General features: G+C 40.5%; 1 protein-coding gene across 3 annotated transcripts in view; it reads left to right on the top strand.

Moving 5' to 3' along the window:
- Positions 1–24,800, top strand: part of FARS2 (phenylalanyl-tRNA synthetase 2, mitochondrial) — a 623,068-nt gene extending 598,268 nt beyond the window's left edge. For 2 of the 3 annotated variants that reach the window (XM_020973819.2, XM_078153627.1), the window contains one exon: positions 24,335–24,800. In XM_020973819.2, the coding sequence (XP_020829478.1) occupies positions 24,335–24,473 (139 nt within the window). In that variant the 3' untranslated portion in view covers positions 24,474–24,800. The remainder of the gene's footprint in view (positions 1–24,334) is intronic. The other variant, XM_078153628.1, reaches the window with a different exon arrangement.
- The last annotated feature ends 330 nt before the right edge of the window (positions 24,801–25,130 follow it).

Below are 25,130 nucleotides of genomic sequence, written 5' to 3'. Positions count from 1 at the left end.
TGTCTGACTCTTTGTGACCCCATTTGGAGTTTTCTAGGTAGAAATCCTACAGTGGTTTACCATTTCCTTCTCCCGCTCACTTTATAGATGAGGAAACTGATGCAAAGACTTTCCCAGGATCACACAGCTAGTAAGTGTCTGAGGCTAGATTTGAACTCAGGAAGATTCATCTTCTTGACTTCAGGCCCTGCACTGTATCCACTGCGCCACCAGTAACATTAGCTACTACAAAATGCTCCCAGAGTTGTTTAGGTTGTTCTTGAATCTTCCCTACCTACTTACCTGGGAAGAGGAGCCAAAGGTACAAAATAAAGGGATGGTAAAGAACAAACAAAGTAAATTTAAAATTCTGGAGCCCAGTTTCTGTGTTTCCAGCTTGTAGGCAAATCGCCCTTTCTGGAGCCTTGAGGTTGCAAGGGAGAAAGGTGGAGGTTGCCATTATAGCAACACTACACTCAGAGTTGATAAAGAATAAGAAAGCCCAGACTTCCAAGCACCCAGGTAGACATTCTTTTTTCTAATGAGCAAAACAAGGTTATGGGTGATTAGAAAACAGGAGAGCACAGCAATCCATTATTTGAACTACTTGTACACTGTCCACGCCAGTGTTCGTTCTGCCGAGAAATCCTCCACAGGAGAATCATTAAATATCCATTTTCCCTTCTGTGTTCTTCCTAACCTTCTGGAGAATGGTGTTTCTCCCCATCCTCATAGGCCAAGTGAGTGAGTGGTTTCTCTGCTGCTGACTGTGAAGCCCTGCAGGCTCCCCATTCAGGCTCTCAGAGAATGCTGTGCTAATAATGGGAACGGACTCACTTCCTGAAGAGTTTAAGTTCTGCCAGCAGAGTGCCCCACCAATCTACCTCCTGTTCCACTGGTTTCCCCACTCCTAATTGTCTGGACTCACCTCTTCAAATGCAAATGCATCTTCCTACGACATTCTCTGGAAAATGGGATCAGCCCTGCTTCTCCCCAGGCCCACTCCAACTGGGTTGACCCATCACAAGGCCAATTTAAAATACCTTTTTATTATGAATTTAACAAAAAGAAACATTTCCTTACACAGAAAAGGAATATTGCATGTGAAACAGTGAACCTCTATCCAACTAGCCTCTTTTCACTGAACTTTTTGTTACCTGTCCCCAAGTATTGTTACTGGATTTCCCTACATTTTTAACTTTTCAGCCAACCTTTCTTCCAAGTCTTCATCTTAATTGAAATCTGTCCTCACCTTGAGGCTACTATATTCCTTGCAGTCCTATCCTGTTAGAGGCCAGTTTTCCCACTACCCCCAATTCACAGGTCCAGGAGGAGTGCGCATTCTTTCCCTTCACCCTACTGCTGATTTCCAACCCTTCCTCTACCACTAACCACCAGTAATCTTTCCTTTTCTGAGATTGATGTAATCTGTTCATAGCATCTTCTCCATATTTTTGTTATTCTTGTCTGTTCCTCTTTATCTAAGTCATTCTCCCAATTTTCTCAATGACTTTAGTACCCCCTACTCCATCACCTGTCATCATCCTCAGGGACGTCATTGTTTACATCCAATACCTGTTTATGAGCTTGTCCTTACAATTCCTCATCCTCATTAAATCTCTTCCCTAATCCACTTTAGACACACACATTTAAGACATACCACATTTAAGTGGTAACACCATAGGAAGTGTTAATACTTTTGAAATCATACTACTTCTAAGATATGGAATTTTAAAATTCTACTCTTGCCATATCTGACTATCCTGCTTCTCCCCCCAACCCCCATTTACACCAAACTTTTACCTTTATGGTATATGGTTCCTTAACCTGTCCTTTACCCTTCTCTGGCTTCATTTAAGTATAAAATCTTGAAGCCAACCATGGTCTTCTACTTTAACATTTCATTAGCTACCACACTAGAATTCCTTTCCTCTTTGATTTTCTGCCATTCTTAAGCCATGAATCTTCATCCTTGGGTATTCTTCACCATTCAGTTTCTTCACTTCTGTTCCAATAAATTCTCTGGAGATCTAAAATTTAGCTGCTTTCCACATTACAACCCAATGGTATATAATCTCAGCTAGACTTTTACTAAGTGTTATTCTTTTCACCTTCTTAACTCATTATCATAGCAGCTATTTTAAACTCCTCCAAACTAAACCCCTATACCCTACATGAGCACCAGATGACCCAGCCTCCAGATTCACTAAGAAAATTGAAACCATCCCTCAGCTCTCCACCTCCATTTCTCAAAACTTCCCAACATTATTACACATTCTCTCACTCTTCCTTCTTGTTATAGAAGTGAAATTTCCTGCTAATCCCTCAACCTGAGTCTTTGATCCTATCCTCCCATCCTTCTTCTGGGACCTTCCCCCAGCAGCCTTCTCCTGTTTCTCATGCACTGTCAGTCTCTCTTCACTGGCACCATCTCTAATATGCCTGCAAACATGGTCACATCTCAACCTGAGAAAAACCTCTCCTTGATCCTTCTAAATCATTATTGTCCTGCCTCTCTCTTCTTTCACTGATAATCTTTAAAAAAAATTCTACACCTATTACTCATTCCTCACCTGCGTTCTGGTTTCTGTCCCCATTACTCCATTGAAAGTACTTTATTAGCTCACCAAACGACCTTTTAATTGCCTAATTCAATAGTCTTTTTAAAATCTTCACCTTCCTTGTCCTTTTGTATTGATACCCACCCCCTCCTTTGATGGGCATGGAGTCAGGGTAGATCTGAGTTCAAATCTAGCCTCAGATATTTACTAACTGTGTGACCCTGAGTAAGTCATTTATTTTACTACCCCCCTCCTATTGGATTTTCCTCCTTTGTTTCCAGAGACTTCACATTCTCCTGCTTCTCCTCCTACCTCGCCAAACATTCCTGTTCTCTATTTTCTGACTCTAGATACTGTTCTTGATCCCCTAATGTAGGGTTTGTCTTTAGCCCTCTTACTGAACTCTGCACATTAGTTCCCTTATTGATCTCATTTACTGTCCTGGCTTCAGATACAACTTGGCAAACTCCAGCTGGAGTACTGTATTCAGTTCATCACATTTTAAGAAGCATATTGATAAATTGGAATGGAAGGAATTAGAACTTGGGAAGGCAGTCAGGATATTGGAGGACCCTGAGGTCTTGTCATTTGATGACCAGTTGAAGGAATTGGGAGTGGTTAAGCCTGGATAAAAGAAGACTCCAAGGGCACATGATAGCTGTTTTCAAGTTATCCAAAGTCATATAGAAGAGTAATTAGACTTGTTCTATTTCCTATAAGGGTTCCTTTTGAAGATCTCTCATGATAGGAAGATTATCATTTCCAAAGATAGTCCATCCTATTTTAGGATAACTATAATATTAGAAAAGATTTCCTTATATTTATCCCAAATCCACCTCTCTACATCTTCTACCCTTTGTTTGCAGTTCTCCCCACGGAGCTGGGTAGAACAAGCCAAATCTCTCTTCAATATTATATTCTTTCGGATAACTTGAAGACAGATATCAGATTCCTCCTAAATCTTCTCTGCTTGCGGGCCAAACAGCCTAGTTTCTTCAACTGAGCATCCCATGACATGTTCTCCAGTCCTCACCATCTTGATTGCTCTCTCAGTTCCGCTTCAGTTTGTCAATATCCTTCCTAAAATGTGGTATCCAGAACTGAGCACAATGCTCTAGTTGTTGTGTGCTTGTTATAAACAACCCTATCATGTGCTTCACTTTTTGGCTACCATGTCACACTATTGACTCATATGGAGCTTGCACTTTGCTAAGATCCCAAGGTCTTTTTTTTTTCCACACAAATGTCTAGGCATTCCTTCTCACCGAGGCTGTACTTAAGTCATTGATGCTTTTAATTCATGTATAAGATTTTGCACTTATCCATATTCATATTTGGTCCATCATTCCAGCTTGATGAGGTTTTTTTTTATCCTTACTCTGAAACATACTATGCTAACTCTCCTTCCCAGATGTGTGTCCAGTGAAATTTTGTTAAGAATATTGTCTATGCCATTATCCAAGTCATTAGTAAATTATATTGAACAGCACACCATCAAAGACACTCCACTCTACCCCACCCCGCTCCTTGCAAGTTCACACTGAGTCATTGATGACTGATTATTCTTTGGGTCTAGTCATTCAAACACTTCTGAAGCTATGTAACAGTACCATATAATGTGGTTCTTATTTTTCTGTTTTGTCTACAAGAATTGCATAAGAAATGTTGTCACTTTGTCAAAATCCAACAGATAATGCATAAGTGCTTTGCAAACTTTAAAACACTAGAGAAAGTTAGTTGTTATTATAATTGTTAGGAATAGGAACTCTACTTGTGATTTCATCAGTATAAGGATTTCAGAGTTGAGGATGCTCCCTCTACTAATGGAAGTTTGCACCTTCTCTACAATAAACAGTCTTAGAAATTTGCCTTAGAGCCCTGAGAGGACAAATGAATTGTCCATTATCACACATTTAGTATGTGTTAAAGGCAGGCTTTGAACCAGGTTTTCCCAGCTCCAACACCAGCTTTCTATTTGCTGCACCACACTGCCTTTTGATGCTGTTGTCGTTATCAATGTTACGGTATTGCCCTGGTCTGCCAGTATTATAATCTTATCACACAAGCAAGTGAAGTTAGTCTGTCATGACCTGTCCTCGATGAACTCACACTGCCTTCCCTGTCTAAATGCTCAGAATTCATCAGTTTAATTGTATATTCTAGAATTTTGCCAGAAGTCCAAGTCAAGCTCAAAGACATGTAGTTTGAATGTTGTACCATCCTTCCTTTTTGGAAACTCAGAACCACATTTGCCCACCTCTAGTCCTCTGGCACCTCTTCTGCTCTCCATGAGCTTTCAGAGACCACTGACAATGCCTCAGCGATCACATCACAAGTTATTTTATGTGATAGAAAGAATATGAGGCTTGGTGTAAGACCTGGGCTTCAAGCCTGGCTCTGACATTTAATAACTGTGTGATCTTGGGCAAGTCACCTAATCTCGCTGAGCCTCAGTTTCCTCGTGTGTAAAGTTGTTGTTGTTGCTGTTGTTGAGTCATTTCCCCCTCTTTGCGACCTCATTTGGGTTTTGTTCGTTTGTTTGGCAAAGATCCTGGAATGGTTTGCCATTTCTTTCTCCAAATCATTTTATAGAGGAGGAAACTGAGGCAAACAGAGTTAAGTGACTTGCCCAGGGTCACACAGCTAGTAAGTGTCTGAGACCAGATTTGAACTCAGGAAGATGAGTCTTCCTGACTTCAGGCCAGGTGCTTTATCCACTGTGCCATCTAGCTTCCCCATGTGTGAAATAGGGATATTAATAATCACCTGACCTACCTTAGAGATTTGCTTTGTAAACCTAAAGTGTTATATAATACAAGTTAACTGCAGGCACAGTTTGTCCTGGACTGGGAATTTATCCCCTACCGATTCCCTCTTAACAATTTTTCTTTTCCCTTGCAACCTGAAAATCTTTATTCTTGATAGAGAAAACAGAAGCAAAAAATTGATGCCTCTCTGGTGCACTTATCCTTAATACTATGTATTGTACTCTATAGGATCACAGATTCAGGGCAGGAACCTTAGAAATCATCTAATTTCCCTCATTTTACAGATAAATAAACTGAGGGCTCAAGAAGTTAAGTGACTCCCCCAAGTTTATAGGGGTAGGAGTTGCTGAGTGTGGACGTGAACCCAGATCCTCTAATTGCAAAGCATGTGTGCATACGTGTGTGTGTTTGTGTGTGTGTGTGTGTGTGTGTGTGTGTGTGTGTGTGTGTGTGTGTGTGTGATTTCCCTATTTGACTGCTTCGCAAAGGTAGGGACTAAGTCCTGTTCAAACTTCGTGTCTTTCCCAGTATATAACTCAGTGCTGTGCACACAGTATGTTTTTTGAGTAAATGAGAAGACAAATGAATCAACACAGGACACTTTGGATTCATTATTAGGTAATGGTAGTCGCCTTTAGACTTACCAAGCATTAAGTCATAAATGACTGAGTAAGCCCTGGAAAGCCCAGATATCTCCTGCTATTCTAAAAGGATTCTCCTTTCTCCTCGTCTTCCTTCCCCACCATCCCCTTCTCCTGACAGTTTGTACTCTACTGCCCTATCAATCACTTTCTTTTGCACATGTGCCATAAATTTGACATTTCTTCTATTAATCATCCTTCAGTGGGTGAAAGATAATACAGTCTTCAGACTAGGTTCTGCCCTGGGCTTCTCATTCACTTGCTACTCCAGGATGAATGATGGGCACAATAGTGGTTTTGTAATTTGGGCCCAGCCATTAAGGGCTGGATTCGTTTAATATCTTGGTTGTAATGTGAAAATGTCCTCAGAGGTGAAAGATGGGTGATTAATATGAATTCCTGCAGATCCTGCCCCATCCTCCCTCTGTATGAAAATGTCACACAAGCACATTGGTGTGACTAACTTACTACATTCCGTAACCTTTCCCTACCGCAGACATACATGCATGTATGTACACATGTGTGCATGCACACACACATGCTCTGTCCAGAATCAATGTAGATTTCTTGCCTACTAAATCTGAATCGTCAGATACCTTTAATTAAATAACATGGGGCAAAATCAGGATGTTGTAGATGCTTTCTAATTGCGATTAGTTCGCCTTTAATATCTCAGTTTGATCCTTGAAAGACAATCCGTGGTGTGCCTTTGCACACTTCTGTTCTCCTTTTCAATCTCAAGGAAGAATGTTCTTGGTTGTGGGCAGCACGGGGTTTATCATCTGTAAAAGGAAGCCTCATTTCCATGGCAGTGACTCAGCAGCTTACCAAACCCAATGAGCAGCTCTGCAGTGTTTTCATTCAGTTTCTCCCAGCCTATAAAATGAAGTATTTGTATTTTGGGTTGGTTTGGTTTTTGGTTTTTGGTTTTTTACATTTAATTTTTTCTCAATTACATGTAAACAAAAAATTTTAACATTAGTTACTGTTTAAATTTTGGGCTCCATATTCTTTCCCTCCCTCTCTCCCCTCATTTTACATGAGAGCAAATGGAGACTCAGAACGGCTACATGATTTTTAGGGACCCACAACAGCCAGTTAAGGACAGAACCAAGAATAGACCCCTGGCTCTTCACTGGCACTCCAGTATTTTTTGCACAAGACTGCAAGGCCTCACTAAGTCAGAGAGATCATTGTTTTAGGAAATAGTAGAGGAATTTGTGAGTTTATTCAATATTTCATGAACCAAAGTCACTTATTTAGCACCACTGATATAATTTCTTATTTAGCACCACTTGTATAATTTCATCCATTCCAACCATAGACATCAATGTCAACTATGCATTATAAAGCTAGGGAAAGGGCAATCAAGGATGGGAGCCCCCCTCTCCTCTGAGATCTGCTTGTTTGGCAGTAAACAGAAGACACAAGGACCCTCTCTCCACAGTTTTGCTAAGGGGCCCCCAAATTTATAACTCATTCAGTTGTTCCTAGAGTAGTATTTGTAAGAAACAGAATTTTTTTTCCTAGGCATTTGCCTGAATTTTATGAAATGAAATTTTTTCGTGCCAAGATACCTACATAAGAGGCAGAGGTGAGTGAGTGAGTTCCTTTTAGTAAGATGTACAAATAATCAGTCATGACAGAATTTATCCTCTGCATAGTTTGGTTAGCAAATGAAATACTTCCTTTGACTTCTGTTACTGCTCTGCCCAGCCAAGCATATTTAGCATGACAGGAACTCTCTTACTAGGTTTGCCCATTCTCTTACGAGCTGTATGACAAAATTGGTCCTTGCCTTAGTTTCTCTTTATGGAAATTATACTTGTGACCAAAAGCTATTGCAAGGTAGTCTTTCATACTTGGAGAAATAATTTGAAGTATATACACACCCGCTTTCGGTGAACACTGGAAATTCTCAGAGCTAAGCTTAGGCAATTAGACTTTTCAGAGACAGAGAGGCAAGGTAGTATGTAATTGGACCATCTGTGTAAAATGATAATCTGTAACAGCCTTTCCCAGCTCTAAAAATCCCGTGACCCCAGTGTTCTTACCAGCTACTTTTCAGAAGTTTTAAAATCATCATTATGCTACATTCTTAGTGCTTGCTGCCAGGTCATTTTACTAATTTTGTCATCTACTTATAGAAAGGACGTTAAAGATAATCTAGGGTGAACTCATTTTTATAAACAAGAATACTGAGGCCTACAGTTTCCTGAGGTCACGTAGGTTGTAAGTGGCAGAGCTGGAATGAAACTGAGGTTCACTGACTCCAAATTAAGTGCTTGAAGGAAGGATTCAAACTGGAATTATAAATAGCCATTGGCCAAATCTCACCAATATTTGCATTTTTAGCCATTCTTTTGTTTTGTTTTCTTTAAAAAGCACACAAAAATTATTCTGCAAAAAATACGAAATTGTTCTTGAACTTAAATCAGTAAGCATTTATTAACACTTTTAACTCTCTAATGCCGTATACTTAATTATTTCTGTTCAGTTGTTTTTCAGTCATGTCCGACTCTTCATGACCCTATTTGGGGTTTTCTTGGCAAAGATACTGGAGTGGTTTGCCAATTCCTTCTCCAGCTCATTTTACAGATGAGGAAACTCAGGCAAACAGGGTTAAGTGACTTGCCCAGGGCCATACAGCTGCTAAGTGTCTGAGGCCAGATTTGAATTCAGGTTCTCCAGGCTCCAGGCCCAGAACTCTATCCACTCTGCCACCTAGCTGCCTTTGCACATAGTAGGTACTTAATAAATTTTGTTGAAATTAATTGCATTTTTACTGAAGCAACTTGTAAAGCTTCCAGGCTTTTGTTGGTACTGGATTTTTTTTGTGGAGGACTTTCTAGCTTAAGAAATTGTTTCCTAAAGAGAATCTCTCACCACTTAGTTAGCAAGTCATAGACAAGTGTATTTTCTAAGAGGAAGCTGGAGAAAGAGCCCTTCATTCCTGACACATTCACATATTAGTGAATCTGAAGCCTCTGTCTTAGAATTCTATGAACCCATTCTTCCTACTCCTTATTCTTGACCCTTTTCCTTTTTTTACTCCTTACTTTTTTTTTTTTTTTGGTGAGGCAGTTGGAGGTAAGTGACTTGCCCAGAGTCACACAGCTAGTGAGTATTATGTGTCTGAGGCCACATTTGAACTCAGGTGCTCCTGACTCCAGGGCTGGTGCTCTATCCACTGTGCCACCTAGTTACCCATCTCATTTCTTCTTTTTCCCCCCTCCTCTCCCACCTCCATTTTATCCTTACTGCCCCTGGCACTACCCTGAATCTGGCCTCTACATCACTTCTTGGCCATCTGCACTCTAGCTTTCTTCCCCACCAGACAATTGAACCCTGCCCCTGGAACCATCCTGGGCCTTGATAGGTGAGTTTTCACCTTTTCTTGTCCAGCTCCTGCCTCCCATTCATTTCCCAGACATCTTCAAACCATGAAACACCATAGATACCTCTTTTTCCTTCCTTCCTCCCACTCTTCATTTTTCAGCTCCCCTGTATGTGTCATTTTCTCCCATTTGAAAGTAATTTCCTGTCTTGCTGGCTTGCCTGTATCCTCAGCACTTAACACAGTGCCTGATATAAGGGAAGCATTTTATAAATGCTTTATCTATCCTACCTCCTCTGCCTGAAATTTTTCCCTATTAAAGTCACATTTATATTAGCTCAACCCACATAAAGTTGCTGGAAACTCTTAAGTGTAATAGTACACAACAATTATTGACCTCATGTTCCTAAAACAATTTAATTAACATATAAAGGAGAGGCTGCAGAGATTAATGAGCTATGTATGATCTGCTGAATTCCTGGTGCCACTCAAGTTAATATAATACATGGGTGTCACATTAAACATTACTTAGTTTTCACAATCCATATCCCCCGAAGCTATGTTATAACCAAAATAATGCCCCTTCAAGACTACCCAGTGAAGGGAGACTTTATAAGTCACTGTGTCCAGGAGAGCTTGTAAGCACCATCTTCATCTAGGCCAGGGGTTCTTACCCTTTTTTTTTTTTGGTCATGGACCCCTCAGAATAACATTTTTAATGCATAAAATAAAATACATAGGCTGACAAAGGAAGTCAGTTACACTTAAGTAAAGATGCAAATTTGTTTTGCATCCAAGTTCAGAGAACCCCTGAAATCTATCTATGGACCCCAGGCTGTTAACATTACATGCCCTCCAGTGTATCACATGACTGTCATCTGTTATCCCTCTGTCTTGCTATATAATGAACACCTCTCCTTTTCCAGTCGCATATCTCTCTGGTAATGTCTTTTTCTCTCCCTTTTGTGTGCAATACATCTTTGGTGATATGTTGAAGCCTCTGGATGCTCTTGTGTATTTTACCATTGCTCTCTGGTTGACCCACAAGTTCGACTCCTTTGGAAAGTATGGTGTTCCACAATTTATAGAATCGCTGGAAGAATATTAATGTAGGATGCATTTATTTAAGATGAGACACCAGAGTGCATAAAATATAACATGAAATGAATACTTCTCTTAGAAATATGGAATAGTGGATAGAACACTGAAATTAGAATCAGAAAGCCCTAAAGTTTGAATCTTGCCTCAGTCATAGGTGTGTGACAGTGGACAAGTCACTTAACCTCTTTTTAATCTGGAAAATGGAGATAATAATAGCACCTTCCTCAGAGGGTTGTTGTGAGGATCAAATAGAGAGAGTGGATATAAAATGTTTTACAGACTTTAAAATTCTATAAAAATATGAGCTGCTACCAACCCCATAATAACTTTGGATTGGCCATGCACCATAAATCTAGGCTTGTTACTTCAGAGTCCCACCTCATTTTCTTATCCCAAACATCATTACTCAGTTTAACTTACCCACCAGATTTAGCTTTGAATGAAATTTCGCTTCCCAAAATCAAATCCACCTGTTAAGTATGACAATTAACTAGTCATCAAGTGAAGTCAACAAGCATTTATTAAGTGCCAGGCACTGTAGTAAGTACTGCTAATACAAATGCAAGCCGAAATAAGGACAGTTCCTACCCTCTAGGAGCTTACATTCTGATGGAGGACATAACATATATAAGGAAGGTAGGGGTAGGGTGGGGTGAAGATGAAGGTTCCCAGCTTGGGAGCGTGGTTAAAAAAAAAGTCTGGAGACTGAGGAGTGCAGCTTGGAGAGGAATGAAGATATAGTTGATCTGAGTCTCCTCCTTAAAATGGAGGTTCTGGGAGGAACCAGCCAACCAGAAGGAGAGGCCTCGAGGGTGGAGAATACGTACAGCGTGAGAAGTAATGCAGGAGTGGAGTGAGTTTCTAAGATGAAGAGATTTCTGGTGCATGGTAGAAGATGTCTAGAGAGTCAGGTGTGCAGCCTGGAGGGGAATGCTAACATTGATGATGTTCAGAAGAATGTGCTACAGGCTCTGAAGGCAACTCAGAAGGAGTTTTAAAGAGTTTTCATCTTTGTATTCCCAGCATCTAGTGTATTACCTTACACAAAGAAGATCCTTAATACATGTTAAGTGTCCAGAAGCAATAGTAACCTCGTTGGAATCAGATTAAAGGTTCCCAGGATGACTACCTTGGAATGGACAGTACTCATTTAAATATACAAAGTCTGATATGTTTGTTAAAAAATATAATCACACCTTGCACTGAGGTCACTACCATAAAGGATAACAGCACCTACAGCCATAATGTGGATTGATCACGGTGCATGTAAATAGCCTGCAGACTGACAGCAGAAACATTATTGTATACACATAGAGAGTAGCCAGGCTGGTCACCAACAAGAGCTGCTCAGATTCGGATTGGTGGATGATCTCTGTGGTCCCATTCAAATCAAGTTCTGAGATGTTGTGAACAAGTTGACACATGGGCATCCTATGTGCTATAATGATCTAGGTTGTTGGTGGAATAAGAAGGTCTTCAGGAAGTCTACTGGATCCTCTGGAGAGGATTTAGGGAAACCCACTTTAGAATTGTAGCTAGCTGTAATTGGCCAAGATCCCTGTGGTCAGAAACTGCTTCATTCTTGTCTTTATATCTTTGGTGTCTAGCACAGTGCCTGGCACATACTAGGTACTTAATAAATGTTGATTAATTGGCAAGAATTGCATAAGTTAAGAAGACAATCTATATTCTTGCTACATTCCAAGTTAGAATAAGATTTGAAGGAAGGGTTGCCTTTTCTTTTGCCTTTCATCCATCCTTCATTCCCTGACATGGGTATAAGTGTGCATACTTGCACACACATACATACACAGATAAATGGGTTTTTATAGTGATTTAATTTGCTAATTGAGCTCTAGAGAGAATCTCTTTTATTTTGATATGACCATAATTGACGTTTTTTTAGATCAAGTTCTAGTTCTGAGGATGTAACTCCTTCATATTTAACTAGACTCTAAGAAAATGCTTCAAATTATTTTCTCATCTTAGCCTTTGTTTATCAGAGAAATAAAGAGGTCTTTTAAATTCATGAATAACAAGGTTTGAGGAAAGATCTATGGGATAATCTTCAATTATTTGTCTATTAAATCCAGATGGAAGATATGCTGTAGAGGAAGGCTTCAGTTATTCCCCATGGTTTCAGGAATGGGATGTTTAAAATTAACTGAAGTCTGACCCTTTGATACATTGAGACTGCTAGGGGCTCAGATGCCCTTTCTCCTAGTAGAATACTAGAACCTACCCCCTGGAAACTCTCTTTGACCAAGTTTTACTTGTCTCTTGGATGGCTGCACCACACATTGATCTCTCCCTTTACTGAGCTAATGAACTTACTATCTATGCCTCTCTGATTTGGCAGTTTTATTTATAAGCACATATATATTTTTATATATAAGCATTCTGACTAGGAAGTAATGAGATTCAGCAAGCCTTTTTTGAGGACATTTGATGTACGTGACCCTGCCCAGTTTGTTTGGTCTTTCTTTGGTGTTAGTGTATATTTGGAGGCGCATAACCCATATTTATGATTACCAAAACCCCAAATTTATCTCAAAGCAGAAGGCCTGGATGAGCTCTGAGATTCCCTTTAAGCTCTAAATCCTGTGCTTCTATGAACTACAGGCTTCTAATTAATTATCCACTCCTCCAAAACATGTTACAGATCAAATGTAACTGGGAGGAGATACTACAGAGAGTAGCTGCCATACTGTTTAGACCACTCCTCTGTATTAATCTCCAGGCTACTGCTGATTGACATTCTGCTGTATGAGCTGCTGAACTCCCAAAGCCAGAAAGCAAGGCTGTTCCCTTGCCTGTCATTCCCCACTGGCACTGGGCACAAACTATAGCTTGCCAAGCACTTCTGATGTAATGATGATAGTGATCAATTCAAGGTGAGCATCCTGATATCGTCATTACTTTTTCCTCAAGTAAAGCAGGTAAAGAGTTTAGAAGTCCTGATTTTCTCTCTGTCTCTCTTTGTATAGGTAACTAGGGAGCTTGACTTGGAGTCAGGAAGACATGAGTTCAAATCTTGTCTCAGCCACTTACTAGCTATGTGACCCTGAACAAGTCACAGGGACTATTTTGTTGTCATTGTTTCCATTGTTGTCTGTATAAAGTCATATTTCCTTTTGCCTTAATGAAGATAACCTTGCTTTCAAGGTCTTATTAATATAGTTAACTAGTGTCAGCTACAAAGTCCTGTGTTGAAACAAAAAAAAAGGAAGAAAAAGAAAAAAATTTATCAAGTACCTATTATGTCACCTAGTAATCACTTTAAAAATATGATCTCACTTAGCACAATACCTGGAATGTATAGTAGGCACTTAATAAATTCTTGTTGACTACTTATCGACTAACAACCTCTCTCAGGTTCATTTTCCTTGTCTCTAAAATGAGGATAGTAGTAACACCTACCTAACTGGTTTTTTGTCAGAATCAAATGAGACAATCGCCTGTGTATGTATGGTAAGTGCTTTGCAAAACTTAAATCACAATATAAATGCTACCTACTCTTATTCTTTATCATCATCATCTCCACTGTCCCCCTACCTAATCCCAACCCAGGGTATGGCAATTTTGTGAAAGTCACCATTTCAATACTCTCAAGACTTTGAAAGGGTATCGCCCTTACAAAGTGAGACTGGCCTGATGAACGTTACAAATTAGATCCCCTTGTTTAATGCTATATTGGTGGTTGCATACCCAGCCTCTTCTGAGTAGACAAGAAATCTCATTTCTCTCTCTGATATGCTCTATTTCCTGAAAGTATGGACCATCTTTTTTTTTTTCCTGGCAAGAAGCTTTCCTTTATAGAAATATTTGGAAGAAAGACCCTTGTATACATAGACCCTTTATTTAAAAAAATAAATAGTCTTCCTTCAATCTGTGTCTTTGTATCTCGGTTTGTCACCAATTTGCATTCCCATTAATCTCATCTTCCCTAACCTTTGGAGCCTGTGCTCTACACTACTTAATGATCAGAGTTCCGTGTTTCCATTTCTGTCTAAATAATTGAACCACTGGTTCATCCCACTGAGGCTTCAGGTTCCTAGTCATCTGCTTAGAGTCCTTTGGGATCCAGTCAGTAAATGAGGTAATCCAGCTGTTGTCCATCATCCTGGCTACATGACCTGCCCTAACCCCTCTTGAATGATGGACTGACTCTGGTACATCTGCCACCCCTGACCTTTTGTGGTCAATTGCTATTACCTGACTGACCTTGTTAACAGTCCAACCAAACTGAAGAGAAGCGTAGTGGGAAAAGCAATGGACTTGGGAACAGAATGCCTGTGTTCAGTTCTCTGCCCCTCCCAAGCTACATATGACTTTGACAAGGGGCAGCTAGGTGGCACAGTAGATCGAGCGCTGGCCCTGGAGTCAGGAGGACCTGAGTTCAAATCCAGCCTCAGACACATATTTCCTAGTTGTGTGACTCTGGGCAAGTCACTTAACCCCAGTTGCCTCACTAAAAAAAAAGAGAGAGAGAGAGAGAGACTTTGGCAAGTAGCATCTCCACACCTGTTTCCTAATATAGGAAACAGGGATTATAATTCCTACCTTGCCCTGACTCTTTCACAGAGTTGTTGGGAGAATAAAGTGAGAGAATGTATGTAAAAATGCTTTACAATCATAAAGGAACATTTGAATCATCATTCTCCACCCTGCTTTGAGTTCTTCTCTTTTATCCATTATTTCTACTACATGAGAGACATCCTCGAGAAGGCAACGTGGTATGATGGATAAGAACCTGGCCAAGCTTTGACTCCTATCCCAGAAGTTTAATAGCCTTGTGACCCTGGGAAAGTCACCTAATTTCTCTGAAATTAGTAAATTTCCATTTCCTCAGCTATAAAATGGGGATGATAATACCCCACAAGATTGTTGTGAAGATCAAAGATGATCTAAGGACCTTGGAAACCTTAAAACTATAAAAATGTTTATTAGATGGAAATGATTTTATTAGTAAAATAATTTATTCATTGATATTAATTATGGGTTATTATTAATATTAATAATCATTAGTAATAATCATCCTTGGCCTTACTTGTAATGGCAGCTGCTCAGTCTTGGGAATGCTACTGTGAAAAGCCATGACAATCTCTTGCCCTATGACTCCACTCAGGATCCCTGTGATTTAGTCACTGTCTACCTAGATGGGATCTATCTTTGGCCACCAGTCCCAGCTCCCTCATAACCATAGTCAGTCCCACCCCATTCTTCCCTGTTGAGCCCTCTGGAACCTCATTCTATTCTTAACAAACTGCCCTTCATATTAGACCTATCCCATCTCTATGCTCCCCCACTCCCATCCCCCCCCATTACTTTGTATATATTTCACATTCTCCTCCCAATAGAATGTAAGACCCTTAAGGGCAGGGACTGTTTTGCTTTTGTCTTTGTACCCCCAGCATCTAGAACCTGGTACATACATATAGTAAGTACTTGCTTAATACATGCATGGTGAATTGAATTAAATGCCACACACCTGTGGCAATAAAAATTAGGTAAGAGGATACAGTAAAGTGAGTGAGGAACTGTAAGAACTTAGAGAACAGAGAGACATGCCCACATTGAGACCGAAAGCTTTCCTGGAGTAACTATTATCTCTGTCTGGCATCTGAAAAATATTTTTTCCAAAAATCTTCCCCAAACCAATGACTTCCCCCAAAGACTATCCTCCCATCCCTAGGGTTCAGGAGCAACCAGTGTTGTCCATGGATGCAAGCAACTATCTCCCACTACTCCAGAAGGCAGCAGTATGTCATCTGAGTTGCTTGGCATAAATTGCTCAGCCTGAAGCACCCAGAAAAGCTGCAGGGGGTGGAGGGAATAGGAATCTGTGGGTGCTTTGAAGCATCCCTGGGGACTTGGCAAATGTTTGATTTTTAAAAGCATGTCTCCCTTGCAAAATGCAAGTCCCCCAGGAGCTCTTACATTACAGACAGGCAGACGGGGAGGACCTGAAGAGAGATGTGTTTGAAGGCTAGAGACTTGCCTCTGCTGGGCCCTGGCAACTCCCTCCCTCCCCCACTGGCTCTGGCTTTCCCTCACTGGAGGACTGGATTTGAGTTGTCTTTCCCAAGGCAGTAACTGTCAGAGGAAGCATCTGGTTTGGTTTCTTGTGCCTGACTCCAAGGAACAACCATCTCCTCTGGGAAGCAGCAGTAGCAGCCAGAACCAGCTGCAGCTGCAGCAGGATTGCCCCGAGGTCCAGAATCCAAGCCAGGGAGCAGGATCACAGCCTTGAAGACCTCGCTTTGGGGTCTTCCATCTAAAATGGACAGTTCTGAAAAGGACAGAGCCCCTCGACTCTCTTGGTTGGAGAGCCATGTCAATGGAGAAAAGATCTCCACGTCCACAATGCAATGGCAGGCAGCAGGCTTACCTCCTTCTAAGCTTTGAACTACAGTCATTCTCCAGCCTAACCAGATGATCCTTTTCAGCCCACTCCCTGAACTCATTGTCCCCATTCCTGTGTACATTTATGTTGACGTCTTTTCTTGTCTCTAGTTCCTGTTAGATTGTAACTTCCCTGAGGGTATAAGAGTTACTGTCCTCCCCAAAAATCCTATGAGTCTACTAGTTCACTGATATAGAGTCTATGGTGGGATTCAGAAAATATTTGCTACTGACTTGACTAATTGCTTACTTCAGAGTTCCCTTTCCTGAAGGCACTTAGATTCTAACTGGGGAGATAACAGGCTTGTATATTGTACAGAATAGATGGAAGGTAATCCTAGGTATTAGAAGTTGAGGCAAATGGGAAAGACCTCCTGAAGAAGATGGGATTTGAGTCAGTAAACAAACATTTATTAAGTACTTACTGGGTGCCTGCCACCATGGTTAGTGCTGGGGATACAAAGAAAGGCAAAAACTGTCTTTGGTCTCAAAGAGCTCACCTTTTAATGGGGGAGATGATATGTTAGTAACTATGTACATCTAAGATTATTTCAGGTGAAAGGGACTAGTAAGGGTGGGGGAAGGGACTGGGGAAGATCTCCTATAGAAGGTATGATTTGAGCTAAGTCTCGAAGGATGCCACAGAAGGTGAGAGGCAGGAATAGGGTGGAGTATTCTAAGAATGGATGGAGTGTTGTACAAGGAACACCAAGAAGGAGGTGCTTCTGGATAGTGGAGTATGTGGAGAGGAATAAAGTATGTGTAAGTAGACTAGAAAGACAGGAAGAGTCTGAATTGTGAAAGACTTTAAATGCCAAACAGAAGCATTTATATTTGATCCTGGAAGTTGATAGGGGGCCACTGGAGTTTATTGAATGGGGAGGTGACATGGTCAGATCTATGCTTTAGGAAAATCATTTTGGCAGCTAAGTGGAGGATAGATTAGAGCAAGGAAAGACAAGCCAAGGAGACCAATTAGAAGACTACTGTAAAAGTCCAAGCAAGGGGTGATGAAGACCCAAATTAGGATTTTGGCTCAGTAAGCCAAGGCAAAAGGCTATACAGAAAAGATGTTGTAGAGAAGGAAACCACATTACTTGACAATTGATTATCTATACGAGGTGAGTAAAAATGCGAAATCAAGGATAACAGTAAGGCTGCAAGACTGGTTACCTGGGAAGGTGGTAGTTTCCTTGACAGTAATATGGAAGTTTGGAGGAAGGGTGGGTTTTGGAGGGAAAGATAATGAGTTCTATCATTTTAGTCACTTTTCCTTTCAGGTACTGATACTATAACCTTTGTTTCAGAGACTCCTATGGCATAAAAAGCCCAGCTCATGTCTTGATTTGGCATAAAGGAGCACTTCCTTGATTTGAACCCCTCCCAATCACTAATCAAATTAGAAGACTGGTACCAACTCCTCACTTAAAAGATAAAATCTTTGGATTAGATTAGAAACTGAGATTAGAATTCAGATTTTCTGACTCCAAGCCTAGTGTTCTTTCCATGACATCATGAGTTGTATGTATTCACACATGTGACAATGCAGAGTTCAGGAGCTTCCTGGCAGTCTTCTACATGAGATTGTCTGCATTATATAATGCAGGTTTGGAAAAATCTTTTTGTTGTTTCTTTGAAAACTGAACCCATCCAATGATGCCATCTTTCATTTTGTGTTTATTTGTTAAGTAATCCCCTCTGTCATGAATTGGTGATGTTTGTAGTGAATGTTGGTAGTAAATGGTCTATTTTAGGAGACAAAGAAGACATCTATGTCCCAACTCAAGATCAGGAAGTAGCTGCTTCTGACACAGATGGAGAGGCCAGTCAGTGTGGCTGTGGTAGGAGCTAAGTTTTTAACTTAGTACCTGGGTTGAGCGTTTTTAAGTTCAGGCTTAAGGTAACTTAAGTTTTTAAATTTTAAGTTCAGGCTTAACTCGGTTGCCTAGATGAATCAAGTGGCTGTGCAGTAGGAAGGATTTCAGCCCTTGCCACATCTCTGATCTATCCAGGATCAAATGAAATAATCTTTATAAAGCATTTCACATAGTACCTGGTACATAGTAAATGCCTAATAAATGCTTGTTCCTCCTCCCTTCCTTCTGATGAGTTTTAATTGTCTTGAAGTCCTTTAGAAATTCTCTTTCAAACCCCATTATCTGCTATATTTTCAATTTGACAGTAACATTATTTTTAGTAAGACTTTTGTATTCATTAGTTTTTCCTATGTAGTTGGTCAGAAAGGAGAAAGGGAGGTGGTGAAGGACTCTGCTAAATATTGATACCTTCTTTAATCTTTTATGTAAAAGTAGATGAAAATATATAGTACATCTTCTTTCTCTTCCTTATTACTTTTTAGGATTTCTGGGAAATGAAAGAACAAGTAGTTGAAGAACATTGTCTTGCTCACTGTCTTATCTACTATCCAGACCTGTTTCCCCTGGGATCTAGAGAAACAGGATGGTACTAAGTTATTGGCTGAACAGTTGAAGAAATATAGAATTATAGGATGGAGATTCATAGATTAGAGCTAGACCTCACAGGTCCAACCTCAAGCTGGGACATTGGAAACAAAATAAGAAGAATGATAGTAGCTTCATTGTCTCCCCTAACTGCCTCCTTATTACCTGGTCGAAGCATGGGGGTGATCCTGTGTTCTCAAAGACCATTTGTACCAGTGGAGTACACACTAAGTCAGGCCCTACTAAGACAGACCATCCTCCTGGTATGACCTAGAGATGGACAGGGTTTTGCCCCTCACCAGATGGTTGGTCACTAGTTGTTGATTTTGGGCCCTGGGATCTTTTAAAGTATGAAATCAGTTTACATTAATTAGTGTTCTACAGTCATAAAGTATGTTATAACCACCATCTTGTTTGAGTGCCATTGTCTCATCCATTCTGTGAGGTAGGTACCACTGCTGGGATTAAAGAGGCTAATTAGGAAGATCAGGCCAATGAATGCTGAAAACAGTTGACCCTCCTCCTTGTTATATTTAAGAGAATTCCATTTGGCTTAGCAACCCACCAGAGCACAGAATAAGAGACCAGGACAACAAGAGAACAGCACTAGAGCCTTCTCGCCTAGACCCTGGGGGCAGATACCTCCAAAGCAGAGAAGGGGGGTGCCACAGGGATGTCACCAAAGATCCTCAGGCACAAAGGTCTTCTAGCCATGGCAAGAAGAGGGGGAATACAATATGGTCTTTCCAGATGTTGCTCCTACAACTTGGCTTGTGATTATACCAAGCTCTTACTGTGACTCCATAGTCTAATACTTTAGGGCAGTTCTGGGGTCAGGGCTGCTTAGATAATTTCTTAAGGAGGGTTAGGGTCCTACTTGATTGAATCTGATGGTTTTCCCAACCCTGAGGTCACAGACAGGCAGGAATACCCAATCAGTTTGGGTATTGAAGAAGGGACAAGATGGAAAGGAGGGGTACCAGACGGAAGGAAGGGTCATAGCTAGGGTGAAAATGACATATTGGACTACAGAATGCTGAGCTGGGATCCCAGAGGCTTTTCCCCCACTCTGGATTGCACTAGAGCAGCTATTTAACTTCTAGAAGAAACTAAGGCTAATAGAGGATTAAGCAATTCAGCCACCCAAGGTTCCATCTCTAGTAAGTGGAAGAACCGTAACTCGAACCCAGTAAATCCCGTGGTCCTGGCTGCTGAAGGATGGAGTCATCTGCTTCATTTTAAGGTCTTTGTTGTTGTTCAGTCGTGTCCAACTCTGCAAAGATTCTGGAATAGTTTGCCATTTCCTTCTCCATTATTTTAAGTCCTACTGGAATGACTTTTTATGACGGGAGCAAATAAAGAGCCAGTTGTAAAAGTGGAAGCTGGAATATATGCGTGGAGTGGTTTTCTTAATTACTCTTTTGGTCCCCCTGTTTACTTCTTAATCAGTCCTCATCTAGTACTCAGATTTATCGAGTTACTTTTACATGGTTAGCATCTGATCTCTACTTTAGCAGCAGCCCTTCCCCTACTAACATATTAGACAAAGAATCATTGAATGGTAGAGTTGGAAGAAATACCAGAAACCATACAATCATTTCTCTTGGACAGAAAGGAGTTAAAAAAAACCATATATGCATACACACACACACACACACACACATATACATGTATATACACACACACATATGTATGTACATATGCACGTATATACATACACCCACATATATTTAATTTTTTTCACTTCTCAACAACTTAGGAAATGCTACCACTTTTCATGGTAGGGAAGAAAAGAGATGAGATATGGTGGTCTAGCACTGGTCTGTGTTAGTAACTAACCAACAAAGGGTATTTATTGTAAGCCTTCCCTGATCCTCTCCACTGGCAGTGGCCTTCTTCCTTGGACTTCACGTAGAACTTGGTTCTTATCTTTCTAATAACTAATTAGTTATCTGTGTTTGTCTTCCCCTTTACTAGCCTGTGTGTTCCATAAGGTCAGAGACTGTCTTGTGGAAACCCTGTGTCCCAACCCAGTACCCAGGAGGTGAATAGGTTATGCTTTTTTTTTGGATTGTTGGATTGATTTTTTTTTTACTTTCACATCACTCCCTCATTTCCCTCTGCATCCTTTCTCCCAGAGACATGCCTTCTAACAAAAAGGAAAAAAGAGGAGGGGAAAAAACCAGTTCCACCAAGCTACCCAACACATTAACCAAGTCCAACATTCCATAACATTCCACCCCTGTTGTTCCTTGTCTTTGGGGGGAAAACAAAGAAAATTTCTTTGGAACCAAGTTTAATCATGATAATTTCACAATACATTGTGGTAGTCATTCTGTATATTGTTTCGCTATTGCTATTTACATCGTCAGTTCATACAAGTCTCCTGATGCTTCTTTGTATTTTTCATTTTTGCACTCTTTTTTTTTCCTTGGTGAGGCAATTGGGGTTAAGTGACTTGCCCAGGGTCACACAGCTAGTAAGTGTCAAGAGTCTGAGGCCCTTTACAATCCTTTTTAAAGTACTCAGGGCAACTTCAGGAAGATATTCACACTACAAACACAATCAAGTGAAATGCTGCCTACCTTTGTAAAATGTAAAGCATATCTTCCTGAACTTACAGAGAGAAGGAAATTGAGACTCAGAGACATTGGTGACTTGCTGAAATGCTCTTTCCATTGTTTTTATGTCCCACAGTGAAGCAATATAGGTTTCATTTTCAGAGGCAATTTGTAAATGCCCCAGGCTGAAACAGATCACGTATCTTTGTGAAGTATTTTGAGATCTTTGGAAGAAAGATCTTTGCCTCCTCAAAAAATCTTCAGTCAGAGTGAAGTGAGCAGAACCAGGGAAACATTGCACACAGTAATAACATTATGTGATGGCCAATTTTGATAGACTTACCTCTTCTTAGCAATCCAAAGATCTAAGACAACTCCAAAAGACTCATGATGGAAAATGCTATCCACATCCAGAGAAAGAACTGTGGAGTCTGAATATAGCTCGAAGCATACTGTTTGCTCTCTTTTTATTTGTTTGTTTCTTCTTTCTTGTGGCTTCTCCCATTGGTTCTAATTCTTCTTTAACATGGCTAATGTGAAAATATATTTAATATGAATGTATATGTAGAGCCTATATCAGATTGCACGCCATCTCGATGAGGGGGGAGAGAAAAGAGGGGGAGAAAAATTTGGAATTCAAAATCTTGTGGAAGTGAATGTTGAAAACTAAAAATAAACTTAATATTAAAAAAAAAATCTTTAGTCACTCCCCATTGCCGACTGAGCAAAGCTCAAACTCCTCTGCCTGGCATTCAAGGCCCTCCATGGCGCTACCCAGCCAGTGTCTCATCAGTCTCCTCTTAACACCCTTTTACCTTCTCACCAAACACACCCAGAACTTGCTGGATTGTGTGTGTTGGCTTCTTTTCCCAGTCCTTGGGCATTGTTGCCATCCTTCTTCACTAGGTGAATTTTTTTTGGGGGGGGGGAGCTAGGCAATAGGGTTAAGTGATTTGCCCAGGGTCATACAGCTAGTAAGTGTCAAGTGTCTGAGGCCAGATTTTAACTCAGGTCCTCCTGACTCCAGGGCTGGTCCTCTTTCCACTGCGCCGCCTAGCTGCCCCACCCCAGGTGAATTCTTAATCATCTTTTAAAGCCTTACTCAAATGAAACCTTCTCCATTAAAGCTTTCCTGGATCCAGCACTTAGCATAGTGCCTGGCACATAGTAGGTACTTAATAAATGCTTATTGACTGACTAATTGATCTACCCCTCTACTCTGTCAGTAATGACCTTCTTCAGACTTCACATGGCACTCTGGGTTATACTTTTACACTACACTTATCATTGTAATATTATGTGTTGTTTATATCTTCTGTCCCTCTCAGACTATAAGTTCCATGAGGCTCAGGGACTGTCTTTTCCAATCTATTGTTTACAATAAGTTGTATGTTTGTTATTGTTGTTTAGTAGTTTCCAGTCCTGTCCAGCCCTTCTTGACCCCATTTGGGGTTTTCTTGGCAAAGACACTGGACTGGTTTGCCATTTCCTTCTCTAGCTCATTGTACAGATGATGAACTGAGGCAAACAGGGTTAAATGACTTGCCCAGGGTCACACAGCTAATAAGTATCTGAGACTGGCTTTGAACTCAAGTCTTCTTGACTCCAGGCCTGGAACGCTATCCGTTCCACCTAGCTGCCTAGGTTGTATGTTTACTAAATGTTTAGTTAGAATCTCTAGGGCTGAGAGTTCCAGTCTTAGCTTTGTTGCTTCATGATGACTTAATGCTCGGTTCTGGCCATGGGTCTTCTTTGACTTCCTTATTTTCTTCAGTTGTGGTGGAATAGGAACTAGAACCTTTGTAGAGATACGGCCAGACTCTTGGCTTGTATGCACTTACAGAGGTCTGAACCTAAGTTCAAGGCTTTTACATTCTAGTTGTGTGTATGACTTATCCAAGCCACTTCAGGGCTTTGGGCCTCAGTTTACTCATCTGTAAAATAAGAGGATTGAACAAAATGTCCACAGATCCTTTTCAGCACTGACATTCTATGCTTCTGAGTGACTAATTTGACTCTTCTATAATTAACAGGAATCCATAAGACTCAAAAAAATTGAAAAGCACGCTAATTAGAAGGGACCTAAGAGATCATCTGATCTGACCCTCTCATTTTACAGCTGAAGAAACTGAGGCCTAGAGACATTAAATATTTTATTGAAGTTTGCAGGACTAGTTATCAACTGTTCTCCTGACTCTGGTCCCAGAAAGGATATTTTACTCCCTTGGTTAAGCCTCCATCCCTAAATTAAAGCCAAGAATTGAAATAATTGTCCAGATAACTTAATCTTTAACCCTACCCTAACAGAATAGTTCTCCATCCCCAAAATATACTAATGGTTAACTTTAGATTAAGCTTTTTTTTAACCTGATACTTAAGATAATTTCTTTAATCCTTTGTTTGGGTTGAAAAACGTGGCCAAAACATATGCGATTCTTCCATATTGTTAACATGAGCTTTGTGAGATGAAGCTGGGCTTTCAGTTCCTCACCATTCTGTTCTGCTCTTCTGTTTTCCAGGACACAGAGAGTCAGCCATTGCTATCGAATTACTTATCGCCACATGGAGAAGACCCTCACCCAGGAAGAGGTGACACACATCCATCAGGCTGTCCAAGAAGGGGCCGTGCGGCTGCTAGGTGTGGAGGGCAGATTTTGACATGCCTGCCCTGCTCTGCTGAGGTGGGAGGTCTTCTCCCTACTTACAGTTTCACCTATGGAGAAAGGATCACACTCCTATCCATGAATTGGAGGCATCAGCTATCTTTTGATAAATAGTTTAGTTTTAGGAATTGTGGAAAATAAAGAATAACTCTAGAGAAATTGTTGACATAGCATCTGTCTTTTATTTTTTTTGGGGGGGGTAGTGAGAAGCAGAAATAATATGAGATTTCCGTCTTGTTATAAGTAGACATACTCCAGCTGGTGGCACTCATTGTTGTTAATTGGTCCCTGGGTTCCATTAAAGTGTAAACACTAGGTATTATTTCTTGTTTGACAGACTCTTCTTTCCACTTAGTACATGAAACCAAAGAGGAACATTGTATTCTCCAGGTACCAGAAACCTTTTGTTTTCATTTTTTTAAACTGGCCTCCCTCCCTTTTGTTTCTTTCCATTTTGTAAAGGGCAAGCTTCAGAGAAAGCAATAATGAAATACCATGGCTTCCTCAAAAACAAAGGTGCCCTCATATCTCCAAGATGGGTCTTTTCCTTAAATTGAAACAATTACTTAGAGGTGTACTGCTAGCCCTATGGTCTACCATTCTGCAGTTTGTTACCCCACCAGATAAGGAAAGGATAAAGGAGTGGCTGCCT

This window comes from Phascolarctos cinereus, unplaced genomic scaffold (assembly GCF_003287225.1).
Source record: "Phascolarctos cinereus isolate Bilbo 61053 unplaced genomic scaffold, phaCin_HiC Scaffold_4;HRSCAF=312, whole genome shotgun sequence".
In the NCBI taxonomy this organism is placed as follows: Eukaryota; Metazoa; Chordata; class Mammalia; order Diprotodontia; family Phascolarctidae; genus Phascolarctos; species Phascolarctos cinereus.
This window is presented reverse-complemented; position numbering and strand designations above follow the sequence as displayed.